This window comes from Lipotes vexillifer, unplaced genomic scaffold (genome assembly GCF_000442215.2).
Source record: "Lipotes vexillifer unplaced genomic scaffold, Lipotes_vexillifer_v1.1 scaffold611, whole genome shotgun sequence".
NCBI lineage: Eukaryota > Metazoa > Chordata > Mammalia > Artiodactyla > Lipotidae > Lipotes > Lipotes vexillifer.
Window position 1 is genome coordinate 84889 of NW_006785619.1, and position 10044 is coordinate 94932.

Sequence of the window (10044 nt, forward strand, 5' to 3'; positions counted from 1 at the left end):
AAAAAAAAAAAAAAAAAAAAAAAAGACTGGGTTAGCCTCCCAGCACTCCCCCTTGCCCATATGGCAGAAAGGGGCAATGCCCCAAAAGGGTAAGAAGTTTACCTGTGTGAGAATGATCTCACCCTTAGTCCACAAAAACAATTTTATTAACCCAATAAATGAAAACCCCATCCCTTTGTACTCCCAACCCCTTCAAGAGGATAGAGTTGGGTAAGGGAGAAACCTGGGGGGGAAACGACTCCTATCCCTTGTCTCCTATCCCTCAGCGTAGAAGACCACAGAGAGGAAGAAGAGCTGTGCAAATAGGTCATCAGAGATGGAGGGGAAAGGGGACTACTAGACCAGGATGGCAGCTGCAGAGGTAGAGGGTGAGGGATCTGTGGAAGACCCAGGAAGGACTAGGGGAGCTGGGGCTAGAGAACCAAAGGAGGTGGGAGGGGTGGGGGTGCAGCCCAGAAGTGGGGTCCGTTCGGAGGCAGGGTGGTCCCTTGGCTCCCCTTCCTCGTCACCCTCTTGCCCCTGGGTTTCTTCCTCCTGCTCCTCATCCCCAGGACCCCGATGGACAGGCTGCTTGCAGATGGGGCAGGTCTTCCGGGTCTGAGTGAGCCAGGGGTCCACACAGCGGATGTGATAAGCTGCCAAGAGGAAGGAGGTGAAGCGCATGGTGCCTGCTGGTGTGTGGTGGGGGCACGGGCACAGGAAGTGAAGGCCTCACCGTGAGCGCAGGGGAGCACCCTCAGCTTGTCCCCATCCTCATATTCATCCAGGCAGATGGCACACACATCATACTGGTCTCCTGGTGGAAGAAGAAAGTTCTTTTACTGAGCCATCCTGGACCAGGGCCCACAAGAACTCACTCTGGGAGGCCTGTGGTGGAGCTAAACCCTGCAAAAGTTATTTTCTCTGGTTCTACAGAGCCACTGGAAGAGCTGAGACTGGAACAGGGTAGAACATGAGGAATCCGGGGTTAGAACAAGTAAAGAGAAACGGAGGTAAGAAGGGAAGTGGGTTTTTTGGGGGGAGGTGTGAGGCTGGAGAGGGGGGGGTGGGAGGAGCAGAAATGGGGCAGAGCTTCTGCCATAGCCTTATATGGGCACTGGAGGCTCCAGTGCCTAAGACCCAGCCCCTCCTTACCTGTGTCTGCCTTCTCTGGCGGGATCTTCCCCACTCCTTCCATTTTTCTGCTTTCTCCACCTTCTCTCTTATGAGCAAGGTCCTCCACCCCCCCAACCCCAACTATTACATTTAATCATTTTTGCTTTCCATTTCCTGCTCTAATTCTGTCCTGTCCTCATTGTACGTATGCGTAAAAAGAGGAGCAAAGGTGGTATCTCAAGCTGACACCTCCCTGCCATCTCTGCCTCTTTTCTCCTGGGCTCCAACTCCTTCAGAACCAGGGAAATAGTGGGAAAGGCCTGCTCTCCTCCGCCCTCCTCACCCTTCTGATAGTCATGTGTAGGAATCTGTTTCAGTTGCTCTTTGGTCAGTCGATTCCTCTGGAGCCGTTTCCTGTGCTGGATACAACGAACTATCTGGTGAAAGGGGGGGTGGATGGATCAGTCTTAGAGAACAAATCTGTACAATCCCGTACAAACCAGCCCTATCTTGCAACCCCAGAGCCAGTCTGGCTTTAAAGGCCTCAGCTCTTCCCGTCTTGGTCCCTGAACTACTCACCATCACTGCTCCCATGGCCAAAACCAGCAGTCCCACAATCCCTGTGAAAGGGATGAGGTAATAGCCCAAGGGGAAGCTATTGTCTGGGACCAGAAGCACCCGAGCCCTGGGAAAAGGAAGACGAGTATCAGAGGGGCAGGAAAGGCAAAGGGACAAAGGAAGAGGGACAGAGTAACTGGCTCTGGACAGGGCCCACGAAGGGGGAAGGGGATGGGAAGAAAGTACCAAGAGGCAGAGCATGATGGGCCTGAGGCTGAATGGCTGGGGCACAGGCTTGGACTCCAGGTTGGCATGGAAGTGCTGAAGGGAGAGTGGGAAGGAGGAACACGTCCTACCCCTTCTCGTAGACAAAGAGGGCACGCAGGTACTCGGAGCTTCTCTCCCCAATAAACACAGACGGGATCCAGATCTGCTGCTGGATTTCCTCTGCAGGGATTAGGGCATTACACTGGGGACCCAACCTGCCACACGAATCCTTTGGTAACCCTGGCATTTGACTCTCTTGCCCCATTCCACCTAAAGGACTGATTTCTTTTCCCTAAGGCTTCAGCCCTCCCGCCATCTCTCAGTCTGAGCTCTACTGGAAACCCAGCTGTCCAGATCCTCCAACCTTACCACTATTCCACACCATATTCAGAAGTTCATTGGAATTCACATTGTGTACCACAGCTGCACCATACCCGGCCTTCTGAGCATTTAGGACCTAGGGAAACAAGGCAGATAAGGAGCCATCATGGGCCTTGCCACCTTTCATTCCTGGTGCCTTTTTTACCCTCAGCCTCCCAGCTCCCACTCCACATTCAGCAACCTTGAGGTCAAAGTTGCAGTCGAATCTTCGAAGCAGTGCAATAAAGACTGACCCGTTGACCGGGGCTGGGGGTGGTGGGGCAATGGGGCTGCAGGCATTGTCTGGGTGAGCCTCCACAAGGAAGCCCTGGAGAAGAGAAGCAAACAACAGCTGGATTTCATCTCCCTAGGTGCTGCTCCCCACAGGTCCCACCAAGCACAATGGCCCCCACAGGTCAGTGGGGTCTGAGCCCACTGGGGTCTGAGCATCCCACCAAAGTCAGACATCTACCTCTTCTCTTAGCCTCCTGAAGATGCAATCACATCAAACAACATCCCTTTACCACACCCTCCATCATCCCTCTCCCTTTCCCAGATGAGCTAATATATACTCCACATTCCTAGCTAATTGTTTTGCCTTCCAGTTTCCCACTGATTGTAATTCAATTCTCCATTCATCCACATCACTTTCTCAAGTTGTTTCACGTTCCCTGCTCTAATATATACTCTTAAGGAACATATTACCCTGTTTAAAAAAACACAAGACCAAACCCAAATGGAGTTATTTGTGCTGACCCCCATGTCACCAAACTCAATACTTAATTATAATTTTAGCCTCCCCCAGGAATGGAATCTTAAACCACTCTATCTGGAATTACTTGGTCAGCACTAGGGAGGTAATCTGCCTGGTAGACCCCTGCAGTCCCCTAAAGAAAGGAGATCTTTGCCACTAGCAAAGACAAATCTTTGCTAGTATAACTTCCTTGTACCACCCCCTTCTGGCTATAAGTCTTTCATTTTCTGTAGTTCTTCAGAGATCCTTTCTATCTGCTAGGTGGAATGCTGCCTGATTCATGGGTCATTAAATAAAAGCCATTAAGAGCTTTAAAATTTACTCAGTTGAATTTTTTTAACACCTCCCTTTAATTTTCCAATTACCCATCTCACAACAACTATACTGATATCTATGGCCCAACTGAGTTCTTGCTATGTGGCAGTCTTTGTGAAAAACTACTACAAAACTGCTTATCTAATTCTCACAATAATACATGTGATAACTTCTATTATTATCCCATTTTACAGTAAAACAAACTAAGGCTCAGGTAATTTGCCCAAGGTCATAAAACCAGTAACTGGCTCTAGAGACCCTATTGATAGGCACCACTCGTCCTGCCTTTTATCTTAGTCCACTTTCAGTCTCCCTTCTAAGGCTCAGAGTTCTAAAAGTAGACTTTGTATTCTCCCTCCAGATTCTGGATTCCACCACACTAGATGTGTTCTTGCACTTAGTTCCTAACTTGACTCTTCCTACCTCCAGCTTCCCCCAAGAAAGGCTCCTCAACCCCTACCCAGCAGGGAGAATTCAGGGAAACAGGAAAGAGGGAAGAAAATCACCTGAAGTCCCTCCTGGCTCAAGGCAGCCCCAAAGAGAGCTGGGAGGTCTGCAAAGTCCATGCTGGCATTGTGGTCCGAGATCTGCGGACAAAAGAGTCCATGTTTGCCCTTCAGCCTGCAACCTCTCCCTTCGGCGCCCTTCCCCTAACGTCCCCCCAGACTCACCGCTCGAATGAGCCCCCGGGTGGGGGCCGCTCCCCACAGCACAGCGGCCACAACCACAGGAAGCGGGAAGGCCGCAGGGTGCATGGCAGCGGGAGGGGAGAGGCGGAGGAGGCCGCGTCCCGATAATAGGAGCAGAAACGGAGTTCTGCGCCCTCTCTTGCCCTCCTTCAGGATCCCAGGGGTCCAACCACCCCCAGGTCCTACTTCCCAGCTACATGGGGGCGCGGGGAAGGACCCCCGACTCGGGGAGTGAGACAGCCAACCCGTTTAATGGAGCTGGGAGGGAGACACCAAAAATACCCCTTTCTGGTACAGGAATAATACGGGGAAAGGGGACGGAGGCAAGCACAGGTGACAGAAAAACTTCTGGAAGGGTGGGGGATCTCAAGGAGGTGGGACTTCCGGCCAGGTGGGCCGTCTTTCCATCCCCTGGAAGAGGATTTCCGGCAAAGAAAGTCAGGCCGCTTCCAGCAATGGACGCTCAAGACGAAGGACTTCCGGTCCTAAAAGGCCGATTAAAAGAAAGGTTAGAGGTGGAGGGAGTGCCTGTGGAGATGAAAGGAGCACCGAGGCCCCAGAAGACGACTTAGTCGCTTCTCCGCGCTAGTGCCCGGGATCCCTCAGCTCTCCGGTTTACAAAACTCTCCTCCTCCCTCTGGCCGCCGCCGCCGTACCTTTAAGTCTCGCGAGAGTCCTCACCACACTCCCTCCCACCTGCTGACAGCTTCCTGTATCTATCGCGAGAGACCGCCTAACTCTGGCTAGTCTAACTCACTCGATCTCGCGAGATCTTCAAATACCCTCCTCTCGATTTTCCCGCGACTCCAATTCGATAAAAATTGCACCTATGCTCTGGCTGCCTAAATAGCTGCACCCCGTCCCCTCACCCATTCTTGAAGCTCCTCCTTCAGCTCCGCCTTACTCCCGGACGCCTTTGCGCTCGCGCCTGCGCCTGCGCCAACTTCCAGCTGGCGCTGGAGCGCCGGGGCGTGCGCGCGCGCCCTCGCCCCTGTTGCGCGCGCGGTGTCACCTTGGGCGCGAGCGGGGCCGCGCGCTCACGGGTCCGGGAGCCGAGGGCCCTTGAGTGGCGATGGCGGCGACGGCGAGTCCCGGGGCTAGTGGGGTGAACGGGAAGCCCCGTACCTCCCCTAAGTCCGTCAAGTTCCTGTTTGGGGGCCTGGCCGGGTAAGCTCAGGCCCCAGGGATGGGACAGGAGGAGGCAGGGACGGGTGCCAGGAACCGGGCCCTGTTCTTTGGTTGTGTTGCAGTGAACCGAGGTGACACGGAGTCATTGCTGTCCCCATCGTATTACGAGGTCCTTGATGGGCTGCTAGGATCTTTTCACCCATCGCAGGGCCCCTTCTGGGCTGCATACACGGCCCCCGCCGGGCCACCAGAGTTTCCCAACCCATTGCTTGGCTCTCCGGGGCTGTTTGGGGTTTCAGGTCATTGCATGGCTCCTGCTGGATTACGTGGAGTCCCAGGTCATGAATGCCCACCTCTCCTCCTTGGGTCGGACTGCATGCAATCTCTCGGTCACTGCTTGACACCCTGGGAGCTGCATGGAACACTTTCATTGCATGGCACCTACTGGACCGCTGGACTTTTCAGACCCATTGCTCTTGGTACACGCAGAGACTCTTGTACACATGCCCACCAGCCTCCTGAACATGTAGTCAATCGCATGGCAGGCCCTTCCCTTTGTGATCTCTTGTTGCCGGGCTCCAGGGGGCTTTGGTAGATCTGGGCCACCTAGCTCTTGACTCCACCCCTGTCTTCCCCCAGGATGGGAGCTACAGTTTTTGTGCAGCCCCTGGACCTGGTGAAGAACCGGATGCAGCTGAGTGGGGAAGGAGCCAAGACACGAGAGTACAAAACCAGCTTCCATGCCCTCACCAGCATTCTGAGGGCAGAAGGGTTGAGGGGCATTTACACCGGGTACTGGGTCCAAAGGATGGGGGTAGCGTGTGGGTTGACAGCTCTAGACTTTGGCTTGATGCACTGACTCCTTCGCTCCCCAGACTGTCAGCTGGCCTGCTGCGCCAGGCCACCTATACCACTACTCGCCTTGGTATCTATACCGTGCTATTTGAGCGCCTGACTGGGGCTGATGGTACACCCCCTGGCTTTCTGCTGAAGGCCCTGATTGGCATGACTGCAGGTGCAACTGGTGCCTTTGTGGGAACACCAGCTGAGGTGGCTCTTATCCGCATGACTGCTGACGGCCGGTGAGTTCCAGGTCTGAGCCTGTCCCCAGCCCCATTCCCTGGAATCCAGAATGAAAGAACTGATTTCTTATTCTAGATCTAGAGCACAGCATTCACCTGTTCACAGCATTCTGGCCTCCGTTTCTTTGCTCCTGTGGGGGCAGGGTGGTCTATCCCAAACTTGGCCTCTCCCTACCTTCCCACCAGGCTTCCAGCTGACCAGCGCCGTGGCTACAAAAACGTGTTTAATGCCCTGATTCGAATTGCCCGGGAAGAGGGCGTCCCTACACTATGGAGGGTGAGTGAAGGGGCTGGAGACTGGGGATATGGGGTCAGGTCTTGGGCATTTCTGACTTCTCCCCCATCCCCCCCACCCCAGGGCTGCATCCCTACCATGGCTCGGGCTGTCGTCGTCAATGCTGCCCAGCTCGCCTCCTACTCCCAGTCCAAGCAGTTTTTACTGGACTCAGGTGAGACCCAGAGCTGGGCCCTCAGCTCCCAGCCTAGCCTGGGCCAGCTCAGAGCTGACTGCCACCCCCTGCTCTGCCTCCTCCAGGCTACTTTTCTGACAACATCCTGTGCCACTTCTGTGCCAGCATGATCAGCGGCCTGGTCACCACTGCTGCCTCTATGCCTGTGGACATTGTCAAGACCCGGTGAGTATGCAGACCTGGGCCTGGAGAACGACGGGAGAGCCCTCTTTGTGTCTCTCATGCCCCTGCCTCCTCTCCTTCAGGATCCAGAACATGCGAATGATTGACGGGAAGCCGGAATACAAGAACGGGCTGGTGAGGAAGCAGGGCTAGGGGCTTGGGCTGCCGGATTGGATGCCCTGGGAGTGGGGGTGGGGGATAGCTGGGTAAGAGGAAGAGGGTCCCAGAGGCCAGGTCCCAACCTCAGTGCCGTGCCTGCCTGGCTGTCTAGGATGTGCTGGTGAAGGTCGTCCGCTACGAGGGCTTCTTCAGTCTGTGGAAGGGCTTTACACCATACTATGCCCGCCTGGGTCCCCACACTGTCCTCACTTTCATCTTCTTGGAGCAGATGAACAAGGCCTACAAGCGTCTCTTCCTCAGTGGCTGAGGCGAGCGAGGGGCCTGGAGCCGCTGTGCCGGGGCTCCCACTCGCCCGCTGCTCCTCCAGTCAGTGTGCCCCCCAGGGGACCTAGACTCTGCTGCCCTGGGCCCCGCTATTTATTTTCCCTCCACAGTATGGTTCCCTCCTCTGTGATAAGGGACTTCTGGTCTGTCCTGCCCCTGCTCCAGCTCGCCCTCCTTGCCCTAATCATCATGATCTCTCTGTCCCTGCCTGTGCCCTGCACGGAGGTGGGAAGCTCCCTGCAGATTTCTGGCCTCCTCTTGGGTAGTTTCAGGGCACATAGTACAGCAGAAGGCCCCCCTTCTCAGTGGGGAAACCAAGGCAGAGCTGAGGGGACAGGAGAGAGCCGAAGCTGTCAAGATGATCAAAGGTCTGCAGTGGGAGGACATGGCCCTTCCTTCCTCCACCTCACTGAGGACGTAATCAATAAATTGGATTGATGACACCACCCCCAGATCTGGAGAGCTGTGGGCGCAGGAGGGGGAGGAGACTGGACAAAGAAGCGGATGCCCCTGGAGAACAGGAACTGGAGTTTTTAAAAAAAGTTATTAAAGAAAAAGTACCCGCTGTTTTTATGCAAATGTTATGTAAATCAGTCACGTTGCAGCAGCTGAAGGGTGAGAAAAACCCAAACTCCAGGCCCTGTGTGTTGCTTCGTAGCCCCTCGCTCAAGAATACTACAGACGCCCAGGTCGTCTCATGTAATCCCCAGGAAAAATCTCTGGGGTCGGGTGACTGTTTCTGCAGCCTGAAGAGGGAGGGAATAGAGTCTGAGAGGGGAAGGCTGACCTGTCGGGGGCAGAGTGGGCACGGAGCCGGGCCCCCAGAGCCTGGAGGCTTGATGTGGGCTGTAAGCTGGGGAGAGTGACTGCCTTCTCCATTTCTTTAGGAGATGTGTGACTCCCAGGCCCTGCCCTCAAGGAGCTTAGGAACCTCTTGGGGCATAAAAGGGCATAGGAAGGTCATTTGGAAGGAGGGCTGGGCGGCACGAGGCCTGAAGTTTCTCCCGAGCCAGGCCAGGGGACAGGCAGGCCAGGGGACAGGCAGACGGCAGGTGGGAACTGTCACCTTGGCAGAACCTCGTCAGTAGAAGAAGAGCTCAGCAGCCTGGCGGTGCAGCCGGGCCCTCCCACCTCTGCCTCTTTTCTTACCCTCTCCATGCACATGCTGGCCTGGGCCACAGGGGCCACTTTGAGACACTTGAAGCCTGGACCTTGTCCTTAAGGAGTGCCAAGTCCAGAGGGGAGGATGACACAGGGAAACTGGGAGTCAGCAACAGACCGCTGCAGGGGGATGTGGGGCACCCGGGCCAGCCTGGGCGAGGGGAGACAGTGCACAGTACCCGACTGGCCAGGGAAGTGGGGTGGGGCAGCACTCCTGGCCCACTGAGAGCAAAGGCTTAGAGGAGAAACGCGGGGGAGCAGGTGATCTCTGCAAAGTTTGTAATAGCTGGAGCACAGGCTGTGAAGTGTCTGCTGTGGGAGGGGCAGCTGCACTGTTAGATGGGTTGGTGCACGGAAATCCTCGATCGCCAAGCTCAGGAGTTGTCCTCTATTGGAAAGAGTTCAGAGCAGGAGAAAGATGCGGTCAGGGTTTCAGGTTAGGAGGATTCTTCCTGCACCATCTGGAGAAAGGGGTCTCCGTGGAGCCAGAAAGGCTCAGCCCTCACTCCCATTCTCTGGGCCCTAAGTGCTGGCTTGGGCTGGAGGCAGGAGAGAAAGCTCTGCCCAACGTGGTCAGGTGAATGGCAGAATCCATGGCACCAGGGGAGAGAACTGGGCTCCATCTGCCTACCTCCTGGCTTGACAGCAGGAAACTGAGAGTAGTTCAGTAAAACTCACCGAGATGGTACTCACTGCCAGGCCCTCCCCTCCCCTGTCCTGCTGCCCTGGGCAAAGCAGGAGAGCTGCGTTTCTGAGGCCACAGGTGCCAGGAGGCACCCACCTGTCCTCCTAGTACTGCAGGTTGCAGGCAGATACCCTCAGTAGTACCACTGAGCTCCCAGGAAACTTCTGGATCTTGAGCTGGAACTTGCTTGTGGTTGGCCTGGTGGGTGGTTACCCTTGGAGGAGGGAAAAGGCAGCCCAGGCAGGGGAAGTGCAGGCCAAGACTAGAGCTTTTGGGGGTGAGCAGTGCAACTAGGGTGGGGCAGCTGGGGCCTTGGGAATGCTGGTGACGGTGCCCTAGCCTCGTTTCCCTCTCCAAAAGAATGGATATTCTATTTTTAAATTATTTTTATGATACAAATAATATATGATGGTGGAAAACCAGAAAATGCTAAGCAGAGGAATAGAAAATGAAACCACCTATATTTATACCACCCAGAGACAATCAGGGCTCACGTCGTGACATCTCTTCCCAAGTTTCCTTCAATACATGGATACACGTGGGAACCGTGCTATATTCTGTTTGTTGTTTGCTTTTGCCTAAAACTTCCCCAAAGTGATGGTAATAACCTAGTGTAGTGGTCTGGGAACCCCGCCATCCATGCAGCATCAGGAGCTCTCTTTGTTCTGTGACCCACCCAACTTCTCCATCTCACTACCTCTCCAGATATGCTGGGTCTGGGATTGTGTGCCCGGGGTGTGCAGGGGAGGCTCCTGACAAAGAAGCAGTAACGAAGCCCTCCCCCGACCCTGTACTCTGTACCCACCCGCCCCCAGCTAGATCCCAATAGGAAAGCCCATCAGAGTCTCTCTCGAGGTCCCCAAACCACCCCCCA

General features: G+C 54.9%; 2 protein-coding genes across 6 annotated transcripts; one reads left to right on the top strand and one right to left on the bottom strand.

Annotated features, from left to right (window-relative positions):
• Positions 1-124: 124 nt before the first annotated feature.
• Positions 125-4523, bottom strand: RNF167 (ring finger protein 167). 2 transcript variants are annotated; one of them, XM_007457700.1, is made up of 9 exons: positions 4021-4523; positions 3856-3936; positions 2483-2608; positions 2290-2377; positions 2010-2100; positions 1675-1780; positions 1439-1532; positions 716-796; positions 125-635 (listed from the first exon to the last, which is right to left on the bottom strand). In XM_007457700.1, the coding sequence occupies exons 1-9, from the start codon at positions 4102-4104 to the stop codon at positions 337-339; spliced, it is 1050 nt and encodes a 349-aa protein (XP_007457762.1). In that variant the 5' UTR covers positions 4105-4523; the 3' UTR covers positions 125-336. The 2 variants fall into 2 exon arrangements, with proteins under 2 accessions (XP_007457762.1, XP_007457763.1); XM_007457701.1 differs by having other exon boundaries at positions 128-635; positions 716-793; positions 4021-4398.
• A 338-nt stretch (positions 4524-4861) lies between these two features.
• Positions 4862-7950, top strand: SLC25A11 (solute carrier family 25 member 11). Of its 4 annotated transcripts, XM_007457704.1 has the most exons (9): positions 5064-5205; positions 5806-5958; positions 6042-6248; positions 6435-6525; positions 6607-6697; positions 6784-6883; positions 6964-7015; positions 7152-7312; positions 7591-7775. In XM_007457704.1, the coding sequence occupies exons 1-8, from the start codon at positions 5111-5113 to the stop codon at positions 7305-7307; spliced, it is 945 nt and encodes a 314-aa protein (XP_007457766.1). In that variant the 5' UTR covers positions 5064-5110; the 3' UTR covers positions 7308-7312; positions 7591-7775. The 4 variants fall into 4 exon arrangements, with proteins under 4 accessions (XP_007457765.1, XP_007457767.1, XP_007457768.1 ...); XM_007457703.1 differs by having other exon boundaries at positions 4862-5205; positions 7152-7950; XM_007457705.1 differs by having other exon boundaries at positions 4862-5172; positions 7152-7950.
• The last annotated feature ends 2094 nt before the right edge of the window (positions 7951-10044 follow it).

Excerpts from the sequence above, each read along its gene's own strand:
- SLC25A11 (XM_007457703.1), top strand. The coding sequence starts at position 5,111 with ATGGCGGCGACGGCGAGTCCCGGGGCTAGTGGGGTGAACGGGAAGCCC. Across the intron at positions 5,206-5,805 it reads CTGTTTGGGGGCCTGGCCGG|GATGGGAGCTACAGTTTTTG; the intron begins GTAAGCTCAGGC and ends GTCTTCCCCCAG. Across the intron at positions 6,526-6,606 it reads GCGTCCCTACACTATGGAGG|GGCTGCATCCCTACCATGGC; the intron begins GTGAGTGAAGGG and ends CCCCCACCCCAG.
- RNF167 (XM_007457700.1), bottom strand. The coding sequence starts at position 4,104 with ATGCACCCTGCGGCCTTCCCGCTTCCTGTGGTTGTGGCCGCTGTGCTG. Across the intron at positions 1,533-1,674 it reads TGGCCATGGGAGCAGTGATG|ATAGTTCGTTGTATCCAGCA; the intron begins GTGAGTAGTTCA and ends CCCTTTCACCAG. Across the intron at positions 797-1,438 it reads TACACATGACTATCAGAAGG|GAGACCAGTATGATGTGTGT; the intron begins GTGAGGAGGGCG and ends TTCTTCCACCAG.